General features: G+C 35.5%; 2 protein-coding genes across 5 annotated transcripts; both read right to left on the bottom strand.

Moving 5' to 3' along the window:
- Positions 1-1,211: 1,211 nt before the first annotated feature.
- On the bottom strand, positions 1,212-8,990 carry LOC135628834 (flavin mononucleotide hydrolase 1, chloroplatic-like). The gene is made up of 7 exons (XM_065135763.1): positions 8,707-8,990; positions 7,420-7,495; positions 5,124-5,175; positions 2,967-3,081; positions 2,822-2,892; positions 2,187-2,274; positions 1,212-1,493 (listed from the first exon to the last, which is right to left on the bottom strand). Exons 1-7 carry the CDS (start codon positions 8,928-8,930, stop codon positions 1,370-1,372), a joined length of 750 nt encoding a protein of 249 aa, XP_064991835.1. The 5' UTR covers positions 8,931-8,990; the 3' UTR covers positions 1,212-1,369.
- Positions 8,991-10,501: 1,511 nt separating this feature from the next.
- LOC135583399 (protein FAR1-RELATED SEQUENCE 6-like) lies at positions 10,502-15,384 on the bottom strand. Of its 4 annotated transcripts, none has more exons than XM_065136782.1 (7): positions 15,274-15,384; positions 12,369-14,497; positions 12,122-12,232; positions 11,688-11,798; positions 11,430-11,498; positions 11,189-11,299; positions 10,502-11,102 (listed from the first exon to the last, which is right to left on the bottom strand). In XM_065136782.1, exons 2-6 carry the CDS (start codon positions 14,475-14,477, stop codon positions 11,258-11,260), a joined length of 2,442 nt encoding a protein of 813 aa, XP_064992854.1. In that variant the 5' UTR covers positions 14,478-14,497; positions 15,274-15,384; the 3' UTR covers positions 10,502-11,102; positions 11,189-11,257. The 4 variants fall into 4 exon arrangements, with proteins under 4 accessions (XP_064992854.1, XP_064992856.1, XP_064992855.1 ...); XM_065136784.1 differs by lacking the exon at positions 15,274-15,384 and adding an exon at positions 14,966-15,263; XM_065136783.1 differs by lacking the exon at positions 15,274-15,384 and adding an exon at positions 15,017-15,262.
- Positions 15,385-15,740: the final 356 nt, after the last annotated feature.

Genomic DNA, 15,740 nt, shown 5'->3' with positions numbered 1-15,740 from the left:
TCGTCGTCATCCTCTATATCGCCATCACGTTTACGTCTCCCTCTCCTTCGTCGTTCATTCGCCTCCCAACTTCTTTCTTTGTTTCCCCCCTCTCCTCCCCGTGGCATCGCCATCGCCATCGTCATCGCCGACCATCATTCTAACGTCTTCGAGTTCATATCTATTGTCATTATTAGTATTATCGCCCACCATCAGCATTCTCCAACAAGCTTTGCCTCCATCGAGACGCTTTGCCCCCCCCGAATGAGGTTGCTGGTAGCGTCTTCGACCCCTCGGCAACCTGTTGTAACCCTGCTCAAAGTTGCCACAGCTAATGCACCCTGTAATGGCAACTTCTCATCGTGTCTGGGATATCGCGGAGGTTAGGTTAGACTGACCGCGTAATCTCATTCGGAGGTGGAGACGATCCATCGAAACTTCACCCCAGTCTTGGCTGCCACTCTCATGTCCATCGTCATGGGAGTTCCGAACAGTCCTAACCACACTCAATGTTCTATTCCACGAGTCAAAGAAAATAAAAGAATTATTAGTCACTTATGAAATGAGTGACTAATTATCAAAGAAAAACCATGATTTTGTATAACTTGAACTCTAATTGGGTAGAAATTAGTGAAAAATATAATTTTAAATCATTCAAAAATCCAAAAATGCTACAAGTGTATAATATGCATTTACAGATTGTATGCTTCTTAAAATTTAATGTAATTTTAAATTGAATTACATTAAATTTTTAATAAATGATAAAAACAATGTAATACTATTCAAATAGTTTTATAAACGCATATGATATTGTATTATAGGCGTTTGATCCATGAGAAAAGTGACTAATTATTAAAAAAAACTCTAATTCTTAATTAGGCTAAAATTATTGAAAATGTCTTTTAGTTTCGAAAATAATTTCCTAAATTTTCAATTTTTATTTAAAACTCATTTTTTTTAAGAATTTCACATAAATCTGGATATTTTAGACTTCATGATATGAGTAAAATTGATTTTGAACGAGACTATCCAGATATTTTCAATGAGGGATAAAATCAATGTAACTAATGCTCAAAAATTCCTTTTCCATTGAGATTCATTTCAAAACTTCACAATAAACATATGAAATTATAGAATAGTAAAATGAGTGCTCAAAGTATGAAGTTAATAGAAAAATAACAAAGATAATCCAAGCCAACTATTTCTAAAAAATCTCACAGCGTACCATTCGATAAATCTAACGTAGCAATTTGATTCGCCAAGAAATCCTAGTTTATTCTACAAAGTCGTTTGGAACAATGTAATATCATGAACATACAACAATATCAATTGGGGGCCATTATATATAGGAGAACACAGAATCTATAAATTTTACAAGAATGAGGAGGCATCATGCCTTTTCTGAAATTGCGATTTCAATTCCCAAAGAAATCAAATCTTGTTTAAGAGCATCTGCATTCCTGAAATGTAAACCAATCATACCTGCATCCTTGGCTGCCTCAACATTTGTCATCCTGAAAAATGAGAGATCTCTAGTGTGTTAGAACAGTAGGGAATCACATCTTGTGTTCTTTATTTTGTTTATTATTTCATTGGATCACAGTTTAGTGGATTATTGTTCATGTAGATTGAATCAAGAAAAAAAATATTCAGGCAGTTGTTCCAGTGAATGGCATTATACTGTTGCTGAACATGAAGTTCGGCTTCCTCATAGAGAATGAATTTACTCTCGCCGACAGATAGGAGTAGCAATAAGTCCGAATCCACTGAGTTCAGGTTGGTGGAATCTGAGTCAGAATGTTGAAATGAAATTGCTTTATTTTATACAAATGCATGTTCAACCAGTAGCCAATCTAGTGAAATGATTAAGTGAAGCACTTATATAGACAAGTTACAGAACAAAAACAGGTACACTACAGAAAAGAAAGTTCAGAATATGAGTTTCTGGTTCCTGTTCTTTTTTGCCAGCTCAATTACCAAATACCTGCAGTATGTATGGGACAACAATGTTGATTTTGGGTCCATTTAGGAGTCACGCAACAATCATTTTACAATCAGGTTGGCATTGGGAAACTGTAACCAAGATGTGAAAGTCCAACATGAGCAAAATCCATTTGTACGCAATTTTAGACAGAAATGGGGTGATTCTGGTGTATGATCCACTAGCATAAAATTTAGAATTTGGAGACAATGACAGAAGAAAGAACCTGTCATCAACGAAGATACAGCTTGATGCCTCAACTCCAAGATGATGCAGGACTTCCGTGTAACAATCTGGAGCTGGCTTACGTTTCCCTATGCAAGAGAATTCTGCAGTTAGTTTCTTAAAAGAATAAAAGAGAGAAAATGGTAGTTTGAGACATCAGAATCCATTTTTGCATGTAAATGTCAGGTAGTACAGTAGCATTTCCCCAGTCTAATTAGAATAGGAAAGGACCATGAAAGTGAAATGTTTTAAATGAAACAATTCTATTTCCTTCAGGCTTATCGGATGGGCAAGTTGCATTCTTCAGGTAAATGCTCTAGCATTCTTGGTGGTACCTTCAAATGTGTCACAAAAAAAAAAGCAAGCAGAATGATATTTTAACTCGGAATACAACAACCAACATACCCAGGTTCTTTTTTAAATTAAGTGCAAGCAAAATTATTTTCTTTAGAATTTCACATAAAGGACAGGATGTCTTTTACAGTTGTTTTTGGATGTTAATGATCTACTGTTGGATAAAGAAAAGAAAAGAAGAGAAATCTGACTACTTAAGTTAACATTTTAAATAGTAAAACCACAAAATCTTAAGTCAGGAAAAAAAAAGGACAGCTTAACAGTATCATGCAGAAATATTACCAATTAGACAAGAACAAAATGTCCAAGACAAATACTTTGACAGTCTTAACTTCTCCTCGATCATCATGTACCTATATAACAAAGCTTGGAAATAAGTAAACTTAAAACTGATTAAATAATTATAAAGAAATTTAATAAAACTAACCAGATTGGATAGTTGGTGAAAGCATGTACTTCATAATTTTTTTGTTTTAAACTCTCGAGCAATGCTTCAATCCCATCGACATATGAGTATCCTCTTATCATGCATCTTTTGAGACCTAAAAAAGATTGGCCAAGTCATTGACCAGGTTAAACAATGGAAATAAAATTAAAGGATGGATGAAATTTAAAGAGCATATGTAAATTATAGACCTATGTAAGTTAACATCCTACAAGTATTGAGAGTTAGCCAACATATATAAATTATAATCCTTCTATTACAATAAATAAGAAAGCTGATTATTCTCATTCTTGTCAGTCTAAACCAACTGTTGCACATCAATGTAACAAGATAGAGGTCCCACTGGTTCTTGAATGATTTTATCCAATCTAACTAAGTTCTTAGACCTCTTCATCAAGATATATGCCATATATATTTATTGGCATGGGGGTTGAATGCCAAGATCTATCTTCCAAATGGATGACAACATGCTTTGCTAGCAAGAACATTGGACTATATGGGTTAGATTCCTATGGAACTTGAACCCCCTGGAATAGCCTTTCCAATGTCCTTTTTCTTCTCCTTTATGTAGGCATCTTCAATCTGTGTTTGTTTTGTTATCTATGATGGATAGGCTCTGGGATCTAAATCAATGACTGCTGCATATTCATACTGCAAGTTGATGGACCTTATCCCTTACGCATGTGTTAATGATCTAAGGAAGCACACTTGTTGGCGGCAAGATCCAAGTCAACATCAAGGTCATAACCTACTCATCACAGATCTGTAGCTCATCTTCTCCTGCAGTCATAGTGCTTTCCAAGCATCAAGTTAGTCTCTGCCGACATGGGAATGGGTTCCACCTTGCACTTCCCTATGCATAGCCACCATGATCCAACCAAACTAGGAAATTGACAAAGGCAACTAAATGGAGGGAGGAAACTGTAGTGTAGCTACACTTTGCAACAACATTTATTCTAGCTTTGTCCCAGTAGATATCTTAATTTAAATTGATGCAGAAAGGGAAAAGTAAACGGCTAGTTATAGCTAACAAAGAAATTTAATCTTACAGCAAGAAGTAACTAATATGGCTACCAGTTTCCCAGTTGGCACCAGGTGTCATGGAGCATTAGCAAAGAGTCACGTTCTCAATCATAGCTTATTTCAACATCTTCCTAGAAGTTATCATAACACTAACTTTGAGCACTGCCATCCTTCTTTGGGCATAGCCATCCTGATATATCATGCAGATACAGATCTTTTGGACCAACCAGAGATCAAATGCTTAAAGCTTAAGACATAGATTTATGTTCTAATTTTTTATGAAGTGAAAGAGTGTTGTCACATTGACACGGGCACTGAAAGATATCTCGAATTATCAAGTTCCAAAGGAGTACAGATAAATGGAAAGAAAATTCTTCATTAATAATCAAGACCGAGCAAAGATCCTAGAAGACCACAATCAATCAACGACAGTGAAAGAGAATTGTGCAGAACAAATATTTTAAAAGATTTTTTATATCTCTTAGTTACAGAGCATATCATGGTGGATGTCTATGTTCTGTTGGTTTTAATGTCAAAAGTCGAAGGTGAGAATCATTAGCTACTTAAGAGGATTGTTACTACTTATTGCTCCAAATTTGGTGTTTTATTTTAATAAAATTCAACCTCGTCATTCAAGAATTAGCATTTTCTATATCTCTTTGTTGTATTTAGATAGATTCATAGACTGCAATAGTATATTCTTATTCTTCTCTAGCGGATAAATCATCCTCCATTTCTAATTTGTCACCAAGGAAACTCTATACCTCTATTATCACCAAATGCAGAACCTGCCCAATGATGTGCACTAATGTGATCAGGAAATTCCAAGCTAAAAGATGGAGTACAGGCAGAATTCTCACCAAGATCTGTTCAAATGGTTGCATGACAGTTTAACAAGAATATTATGATATTAGAATTAGAAAATATGATCAAATGCAACTGGTCGAAGATAGATAACATTAGCAACAATCATGTTCAACTATTAGTAAGGTTATATGTGTTGTGAATTCAAAAAAATATATAATGAACTTCAAGGAACCATATCCACATTGTGATGGATTGTAGAAAGTATAGTTGACTTTGGGATTCCTATGGATCACAAATAATTATCCTTACCTTCCAAATCAAGAGGTCTTCCATCTTTGAAGAACTTTCTAGCAAGCTCATTCTGAAGGAAGTTTGAATTTGTTAAACGAAGTTCAATATCATGTTATTAGCATCACAAAAAATAACTAAAGTCAAAAACGGGATGTAACAAATCATGAAGACAAATGAAAAGATTACAGAGTTGTCAACACAAGGCATCAGAAAATTTGATATATTTGTAATACAGAGTTGTCTAACACAGGGCATCTATTGAAAAACAAGACAGAAAATTAGATACAATACAGTCCATGTTCTCATACACTTCTTATAAAAAACAATAGCACATGACAACCACTTATAGTACACATCTGAAGAAACAAATATGCAATGGAAGACAACAAAGATTATTTCGAACTGTATGAATGTAGTACCCCCTAAGAACCCTAAATTATCTGACCTTTTAGTAATTATTTATAGAATGGATATTTGCAGGAATCATCTGACACATCCTAGAAGTATCCATGTTTCACAGACTACAATTGATATGGCTAAACAGCTACAAGTTGGTGCTCAATCTGCACATAAAAGGTTGATTAATGGGTCTTCATTGCATAACAATCATCAAAAGCATTTGATCCTGTTGCCCTTTGGGCCTTTCAAACCACAACATGATATTAAAATTGATCAGTAAGAAACAGAATCCCAAGTCCTTTTAGGAGCATTTTCACTTTGGTTTTTTCAACTGTTGTGCAAGTTAAATCGACATTTTCCTTAACTAAAATATCACATACAGTTTAAATGGAAAACTTCAAAAAACAGGCCAACTATTAATATTTTCCTTAACTAAAATATCACATACAAGAACAGCTTTCTCATACGAATATCCCCCTCTATAAATAATCTAATCAAATACCTTCTAACTCGGACTTGTTAAGTCCTAAAATTAATCAGAGACATTAATTTATTGTTTGACTCCAGCTAGGACTCTTATGAGTTAAGAAATTTTGAGTCTTTGACACAATAATCTTTAAAATATAATGCCATATTATACTTTGAATGAACAGATTTTATAGTATTCTCATTAATCTCTTAGTTTTACCATGAATCAAAATTTCAGGATTCATTTCATGCTAATTTCAAGATTAATGCTAAGATGTTTATGTGGCAAATTATATCCCAATGGACAGCCCAAGGAGCCAAGAATTCAAAGTATTTTACAGAGCTACTATACACAAGAATCGATGAAAATTCTTCTCACCTTTTTAGTTCTTAGATTACTCTTAGTAATCCCTGCGAATTTTTAATAGATTTTTATTTATTTTATTCTTGAACATAGCGAAGAAATCAATCACACATCCTTAGAGGGTCGTTCCAAACCCATCACCTATCACCATATATCATGTCTTGTAAGCCAGAGGATAGAATGATTTGAATATGAGTATAGTTTGTTGAAAGATCTTATCCTTCTCATACAACTTTTATCTCTTTAGTTGATTACTTAGAATAGTGAGATCCTAAGCAGACTACTTTGGCTGATTTGGCTGATGAGAGTTATATCCCTTGGATGTTGTTATTAGATAGTGAGCTTGATTATCTTCCCTTCAACCCATTCCACTTATTTCATTTTCATTACATTATCATATTAGACTTAGATATTTAGTTGTAATTTTCATCATAATATGATATTTGTAACTAGCCATTTCTGCTAATAATTAAGCTAGAGTCATCATTTTGGTAAACCATGTGCAAGATTTATGAAGACAAAATGTTGTATTTGACTATAAAAGAAAAGGAATACTATAACAAAAAAAATGAAAGTTCTGTAACTAGCAAGAACTATGATTCACACCAACATGTTCGTATTTTTCATCTCCTTTTTAGCTTAAAAGACAATAAATTTGGCTCAATATCTGAGCATACAGATCACGAAGAATTTTTTGCATATTAAGAACTCATGTGCAACAAAATTTAATAAACTAAATAATCAATAAAAGTCATTATCTTCCCTATTTGACAGGAAACTGTAGCTGCTTGATATTGTTTCTTTCTCACAAATGAAGATATCATTGACAAATAGACTTTACATTAACACTTGATTCTCATCTAGTATCATACAATTTCTGGTGTAATGAATTATAAAATTAATACAAAGAATATTATTACAATGATTTAGCTAAGAAATAGAATTCAAATTTATCTCCAGGATTCTAATGTAAAAGGCACAGACATTTAGTATTTCTACGAAAAAGCTGATACAAAATCAAAAAGTAAGTCAATTATCTTTTTGGAGACACATGCTTTTCCAATCCAAAGTCACAGAAAATACCTCATCAATCACTCCCTTTTCGAATTCAGTCCATGCAGTGGGATGTTTTTCCGCTAGAAGTTCTTTCATAGACATTCTGTACAAGAAAAAATTCCACAAAAAATGAAAAATGAGTAAAATATGTTCCTAGTCGCAAACTCCAATAGATAAATATATTAAATGTGAAAACAATTGCAAGAACTAGGAATCACCAACAAATTATTAGGAACTGCAACAACACAAAGCATAAAAGATGCAAAACCAGGGAGTTGGAACCACTACATTCCAACATGTAATGTCCACCAGTCCTTTGACCTCAAATGAGATTTATCCTGTCATTTTTTCTGGCTATGAATTTTTATCACATTAGCTTTCCCCTTAGATCTCATCAAGACCTAAGTTGTTTTTACAATAATTTTCTGTCTAACACCTTCCTAACGAGGAGCAACATAACTACGTTTGAAACATATAATAAACAAATCATATATCGAACACAAATTTAGATAAATATTAAATTAATAACGAAAGGTTTACTAGTTATGGAAACAAAAGGGAATTTGATTATAAAAGAAATAAGTCCAAATGCGCAAAAGATTTCTTATGACAGTGAAACTTCAAGCTCTGATTCCATAAATAACACGAATGGTATGGAATTTATTGCATGACAAAAAAGACAATGTGAAGAGGATATACATCAGAGAAGGTTAGTAAAATAACAAATTGACCTAAAACACTACACAACCTTAGTAGCAGCAGTCGGGGGCAATTGTGGTTTGTTAATAATCAAATCAGCCAGAAAAAAAGAAAAAAACAAGTAATCTCCCAATCAAAACTGTATTCTCTATCGAAAGGATCATAAATCGATAGACGTATCAATTGGAAACAAGAAATTAAAAAGGATCTGACGGTCAGAGCTCTGCTTTTCTCTAACTTCATAATGTTAACGGTAATCGAAGCAATTAACTGAAAAGGATGAGTGAACGAGAACACTTTAAGGCAAGGAGAAGTCAAACAACAACGCTTAATTGCAGCAAGCCCAAGGGAAACGAATGTCTACCATGCAACAAAATTGGCACCCCTTCTCTTCATAATTTTGATCTCACAAGAAATGGATCAGAGTAATATCATTCGACATGATCTTACTATTGATAAATTCCGATCAGCGACGACAGGAACACGGGAACCATGATAAATCGAGACATTATTTCAAAAACTGAAGTCAAAACAACAGATGGGTAGAGGGAGAAAAGAGAGACATGGCATATCACAGAGAAAAATGGGCGAAAAAAACAAAGGAGGAAACTGAACTGGAAGAAAGCGGGGACGTCGTCGTAGAAGGGATCGCGGACGAGCGTGTCCATCACGTCGAACAGCAAGACGGGAAGCTTCCGCCAACGCTGCGAGGCGGAGGCGGAAGCGCAGTCGACGGTGGCGGGGCCGGCAGAGCAGGAGGCGGTGGTCATGGCTCGTCTTGCAGGGACCGGCTTTGGAAGAGGGTGGAAGATCGGAGGCCGGAAGACGGCTGCGGCCATTCACAGGAATTTGACGTTAGCAGGGAACTAGGAACTTCTATTTATCCTTTTGGCTCTCAAATCATTTCTCCCTCTACGGATCTTAATCATTTCCGAAATTTTCAATCTATATAGTGTTTTAGATATTTAAAATATGAATGTCATGAAAAACGTTTCATTTTGGGCTTTCCTTTGGTGCCTTCCTTTTTATTTTTCCTTCACATTTTTATATCCCAAAATATTCATGATAAAATAAGCCAAAAAATTATTTTTTACATGAGATCGATCCATAAAATGAAATGGTTTAGACATAGTATTTATGACTGGGTTATTATATATAATATTTTTGTCACCTCCAAGAAGACACTATAGGTCTATGCAAAAAACTTAATTTTTATGGGATTTCAAATATATATTTTTATTGTTATTGTTAAAGGAATATGGATTTACTAACTTGTCATCATTTATGGGATTTCAAATATATATTTTTATTGTTTGGGAACGAGAACATGTAAAAAAACTTAATTTTTATGGTAGTAATAATGTTTATTATATATACAAAAAATATTGTAAAAATTCATTTCACCTTATGGATTTCTAGTAAAATACATTTTGGAACTAAGAACAAAATACTAATGGAGAAAAATAAAAAGGAACATCTCGACAAAAACCCAGAACTAGAGATTTTTTTTTCTGAAAATTCATCCGTAACTAAATCTTAGCTAGATTTGCCACGCATGTGCTTCCTAAACATTATATTTCTATTCCTCTAAAGCTTAATATTATAATATATATTTATATAAATATATATTTTTCATGTAATTTCGAATGGTATCGTTCGATACGGACGGTACGTACTGGTCTGACGACATATCGATACGCGGACTGCCCGCTACTGGACGGATCGTGCTAACCCTGGTGTACCGTTCGATACGTCATGGTGTACCGCTCGGTACGCCGGTACCGTACCAAGCCAATCTTGAAACACCGATAAGATATGATATGATATTTTCCACTTATATTTTGTAGATATATCACTCACATTGGCTCAATAAACTTATTAATTAAGGTTTATTCATGAAATCTAGCAAACCTATCCATATTTAAGAATAACAAATTTGAATTTAAAATCATAAAATATAAATTATTAGTAGTGCCCTCACTTTCATTCATTAGTATCAACTAAGGTTTCAATGTCTCCACTTTAATGGCTTAGCAATAGTCATTTGAGGAAGATTAACTACAAGCACATTAATTCAAGTTTATATTTACATATGGATGTAGAATACAAACTTCTATTTAAAATTAACTCAACTTTAATATCGGACTAAATTGGTAATTCTAATCAATCAAATTAATAAGACAATTACTAATATCCTGATCAAACAGTACACAAAGTAAAATGAGAGAGATTCCAACATGAAAGTAAATTTACCAAAACATACTCTCACAACAGAGATTCCCTCTAATAAACACTTATAGGACGTCTTCTTTTGTAGTTTTCAAGATCTACAAAAGAAACCATTGCCTCGGTTACTTGTACAACATGCAATACCACAACTCATAGGTAATGTCATCAATAAAAATGAGAATGTACGCAACTTGAAAGACTAAACCAATCTAAATCTTGACAAGGATTTTTTTCTGTCTTGACATATATAATCGAGACCATTGTTCTCCGGGAAAAAGATTGCTTGTTATTCCAAGAAGATACTCTTTGACTTGTTACCATCACTTATATCTACCTGCAAGACACCATGTGCAGGTTTGTGGCAATTACAGTAGGAACACACGAGATCATCGGAGGAGTTGGGTAAACATATTTACACACCTTTCGAAACTTACTAGCTACAATGAGACAGAACAGGAGAGTTCAAAAGAAAAATCCTCTACTTCATTTCCTCGAGTTTTGTTTGGATGATGAAACAAAGCATCCATTTATACCACATGATCGTCAGCTTAGGAGGTAGGAAAGCTGAAGAAGACAGATGATGTGGGTACCCGGCCGATAATACCAAATTCCAATATTTTGGTGGAAGATAATTCACCTTATGAACATTCTTTGTATCCATAGATGTCAGCATGGATATAATAAGATGCCTTCCACCACCTTTCCAAAAACAACCATCCTATCAACATGTCAGATGCTTGGACAGATGATTCCAGCATCTGAACCAACTTCTGATAGAAAAGCTGCAATAAGAACCATATAGGCGATTAAAATTTTGAATAGTATGTTCAAGTATCATGAAATAAACACATCAGATAATAAGTAGTACTTTGCACAGCTCCTCAGGTCATGCAGAATTTACAGAGCATCAGCTTGTCTTTTGTGGCTGGTGCCCTTTCTACCCAGTCCATCCATTCGGTGCATTTGGCGACGGAGTCTCCTGCATGTCAATCACATTAACCAAATATGGACTACCCATTGTATTTCAAACAACCTTTGAATAGAGAGTTCATTATGAAATATCTAATACTAAAGCCAACAAAATGGAAGGAAGGCGGATGAATGAACACCTGTAGCATTTGCTGATAGATCCATTGCATCCTTGGTTGTGTTCCAACAGCTTGTTGGTCAAACTGGCCCTATAAAGCAAGAAGTACCGAATGAGACATGTAAGGGATATACAAAACTTAAAAAAGAGAAGTCATTGAAATCAATGCATTATTCAATATTGACAAGCAAATTAAAGTGATTATTTTATTTATCAATACCATGTGGAATTGAAATTGTAATTAGAAGATTGGATATGGTAAAAACACAGATAGACAAACCTGGAACATGCTGCCCAAAGACATCCTTGATTGATTGTTAGTTTGATGTGAGTGGTTCACTTGTGGTCCATAATGGCAACCAAGCGAGAAATCACTCGGGCTAATTTCACCCTGCATTATATTCTCAATTTTATGACCAAAGGAAGCTGAACGACCTCATTGGCCAACAGACAACGAATATATACAGAAGTAAAGAAATGTTGATCACTAAAAAGGCTTCCGAATGCACAAAGATCCTTGCTAATGCAGGATCAATGGAGAGTCAGATTATGAGGCCTTATGACTGTAAGCGATAGAGGCTGTTTCCATGACTCGAACCATGACATCTTAGTTACAAAGAAGCAACTTATGGTACTGCTAAGGCTCACCCTCAAAAAAATGTCTCTTACTGTTAACATAGAAGTCTTTTAAAAAGATATTGGCATTTTAAGTACCATTGGCGTCAAGCTTTCCTGAGCATCAATATCTATCCCTGCATTTGAAGCAGAAGGAATGACTAGATTGATCCCACTATGATTTCGGGACAGTAATGTTCCTTGATCATCCTGTGGAATGTGGATACTAGAATCAGAAATGGTTTACAGGAAACGTAGTACTTCATAAATAAGGAATTTGAGTATGCCTCACAACTCATATATCATTTTCCTGTTTAAATAAAGTGTGAAGTATATGTCAGACTACCTTTTTCTTGGGTGGCCGACCTCTCCGTTTAATTTGGGGTGAATTTTGGATTTTATGACCTGCAGATGTGACCAGGTGTTGCACAACATTTTCAGCATTCTCAGGTGTCCTTGAATCAGAAGGAAGAATCATAAAGTTTGCATTTCCAGAATTTTTATCATTTGATAAAAATTTCTCAACCTCTCCAATCATCTTGAGAGCAAGATGGTATCTGTCACTGGACATCATTCCAACTTCTACAAGTTGAAGGCAACTCATTACTAAATTGTCATAGCGCTCCAGTCGATTGTTTGCAACCATCTCATCAGTGGGATAAGATATTGTATTCAATAGTTTAATGTCCTTTCTCCAGCGATCAATTACGTATCGAGATGGAATCTCATACACCTGCTGTAACTTAAGCACAGATAAAGCATGCCTACACAAAATGCCTCTAAATTGGAAAGAACCACAACAACACTGGACCTCAAGTTCATTTGAACTGTAAAGAACTCTGAAATCTCTATATTCTGTGGGGTTACCATCTTCCAATAGAAGGGACTCCTTAATGTCATAAGTTGAAATTTGTGCTTCCTCTTTGACCAAGGAAACATTACAATACATTGTGGCCTTTAGCTCATCTTGGAACTCTTTGAACTTGTTATAAGTGTAAAGCTCAACAAGTTGTTTTTCCATATAAAATTTAGAGACCAAATTTGGGATTTTGTTAAAAGACTCAAGTTCAGCTTGCGCTTCCTTCTCATACTTATTATGTAAAGCAACCTCATAAACACTCAAAAATTGCTTTAAGGAAGTTTCAGGATATATAAATCCATCAAAAAAAGAACTCAAGCATGTGCCTCGATCACTACAAGACAATCCTGCCCAAAATGTGTCTTTCAAATAAACAGGAACCCAAGAATGTCTATTCTCATATAACCAATTGAGCCATTCATTAGCTTCTAGTCCATATGCTTCAATCATGTTTTTCCAATCCTTTTCAAACACATCAGTTTCATACGAGTCAAAGACTATCTTCTCCAGTGCCTTCCTGATTGAATTGCAATTTTCATGTTCTATAAAGCGCAGTGAGATCCTCTTCATTATTTGCCAAAGACATAGACGATGACGAACACCTGGGAACACCTTCGTCAATGCATCCTTGATGGCCTCACATTCGTCAGTTATCAGAGAATTTGGGGGTTGTCTTGACATGCATGCTAACCATGTCTTAAATAACCAAAAGTAGGTCTCAGCAGTCTCATCTGATAGCAAGCCGCAGCCAAGCAGAACCAACTGGCCATGATTGTTAACTCCAACAAACAGTGAAAGAGGTATATCAAAGTCACCTGTTAGGTAGGTTGTATCAAGTAGAACAACATCCCCAAAATGTTTGAATGTGGCCCTTGATATAGCATCAGCCCAGAATACATTCCTCAGGCGGCCTTCCTCATCCAAATCCATTGAATAAAAGAAGTTTGCATTTTTCATTTGCATATGTGTAAAGAACTGATAAATAGCTTCAGCATTGCCATCATGAAGCATCAAATGCCCTCTTTCATCCAAGGTTCTGATGTTCTTTTCACCAAAAGGTATGTCCTCGACTAGTTTGAGCACGGGCGACTGAAACCTCTTCAGTCTTCGTATCATAATCTTCCCATTGTTTTCATCATGCTTTGGCAATGCATAAGACATCTTTTTTCTGCGCTTCTTCAATTCAATCTTTGATGGATCCATAGGATGGTTGTGCTCTAGAATAGCTTTCTTTACATGTAATAATCCATCAGCCCGCAACTTCAACAGGATTGTGGCCTGACAGTTTGTTTTAGCCGTAGGCCTACACAAGTAGCTAGGATCATCTGCCCGTCCCTTGCCCCCCCTAGAACAAATAAATTCCACAGATTGGTATTGGCCAAACTTATTATAATTCGTCCTCTTCAGACGTGCACTAAACCCCACGAGCCGAGCATACTCTCTATAAAACTCCAAAGCTTCCTCATAGGACTTGAATTTCATTCCGACAGTAGGAGTTCTATCATCCACTATGTTTGTTTTGGCATCCCCACCACAAGCATCATCGTTGTCTGTTTTCTCATCTAATGCACTGGCCATAGCAAACTCATCGTCCATCCCCTCCAACAGTAAGTTACCTGCAATATTGTAACAAAATGCCTTCTCAAAAAGATAAACAAGACAAAAAAATATTTGACATAAGAAATAAATCAAGTTGTAAAACCCAACATTTCCAAATACTAAAATTCCACCAACATCATTGAAGAAAAAATTTAACAAAAGTCATAAATGAAAAACAAGTACATTAGTTTAAAAAACTATCTCTAGCTTGGTACTTCCAACAAAAAATTCTTGTGTTATGGAAAAAGGTGTGAGAGTCCGGAACTGAAGGTAGTTTAAGGACTAATTGATATTAATAGTGATCATCATTCTATGAATCTTAATCACTATAGGCTAATTGGCTACACCAAATGAAGCTTAGAGATAGAAATTAAATCTAACACAGCGCATGGAAGCCATTTGGATTTAAACTTGGTAATGGGAAGCTACTGAAGCTTTGGTACGATAAATGGTCGTATTTTGGATGAAACAGGGAGATAACGGGCCTGAGTACTATGGATGTCGATTCTGATGTACCCCAAGACACGGTATCTGACCTAATCATCGATGGCAGGCTATGGTGCCTGGACTCGGCACGTCGCCCCCAATTATCCACGTCGATACAGCACGATATGCATCCCGGTGTGGAATAAGGGCCAAATTCAGCCGGGATCGGTAGAAAACCCGCAGGGATCGATTCAGGCCGATTCCAGCAGATCTGTCGCCATGGGGAAGAAGAAGGAGAGCAGCAGCAGCAATTGGCGTGGAAGGAGGAAGAGAAGGATGAGGGGGAACAGGAACAGGAACAGGCTACCTGGCTCCGGCCGTCAGCTGCTGTTCGCCGCCTGCTGGGTGCCCGCTTTCGTCTGGTAACGCTGCGTAAAAGAGGGTGAGAAAAGAGGTCGAGCGTAAGAGGGAGGCTGACGGGACTGAAAACATTTCAGTTCCGGATTTAAATCTGTTTAAAATCCGTCTACTGTGTTTAGAGGTTTGACGGCCCAGCCCAATTTTAATCGGCCCATCATAGGCCAATGCTGGGTTTATCAACCACTTATATATATATATATATATATATATATATATATATATATATATATATATATATATATATATATATATATATATATATATATATATATATATATATTCTCTAATTTTACATCATAGGCCAAAGCGGTCGTTGTTTTACATCACTGAATCATATCGTAAAAACATCACGCCTTAGAACACTAATGTCAACTCAACGTCGAGTCGTATACCTAATCTAAGATGCATGATCAA

Source organism: Musa acuminata, chromosome BXJ3-1 (genome assembly GCF_036884655.1).
Source record: "Musa acuminata AAA Group cultivar baxijiao chromosome BXJ3-1, Cavendish_Baxijiao_AAA, whole genome shotgun sequence".
NCBI lineage: Eukaryota > Viridiplantae > Streptophyta > Magnoliopsida > Zingiberales > Musaceae > Musa > Musa acuminata.
Note: the sequence above shows the minus strand (reverse complement) of the source record. Positions and strands in the feature narration are given on the sequence as shown.

What these genes read in the sequence shown, in the direction of transcription:
- LOC135583399 (XM_065136782.1), bottom strand. Translation starts at nt 14,477, where the DNA reads ATGGACGATGAGTTTGCTATGGCCAGTGCATTAGATGAGAAAACAGAC. An exon ending in GTCGGCCACCCAAGAAAAAG is followed by an intron (nt 12,233 to 12,368) that starts GTAGTCTGACAT and finishes CACATTCCACAG; the next exon opens with GATGATCAAGGAACATTACT. An exon ending in AGGAAAGCTTGACGCCAATG is followed by an intron (nt 11,799 to 12,121) that starts GTACTTAAAATG and finishes AATATAATGCAG; the next exon opens with GGTGAAATTAGCCCGAGTGA.
- LOC135628834 (XM_065135763.1), bottom strand. Translation starts at nt 8,930, where the DNA reads ATGGCCGCAGCCGTCTTCCGGCCTCCGATCTTCCACCCTCTTCCAAAG. An exon ending in AAGACCTCTTGATTTGGAAG is followed by an intron (nt 3,082 to 5,123) that starts GTAAGGATAATT and finishes AATCTTTTTTAG; the next exon opens with GTCTCAAAAGATGCATGATA. An exon ending in TTCACCAACTATCCAATCTG is followed by an intron (nt 2,893 to 2,966) that starts GTTAGTTTTATT and finishes TTTGTTATATAG; the next exon opens with GTACATGATGATCGAGGAGA.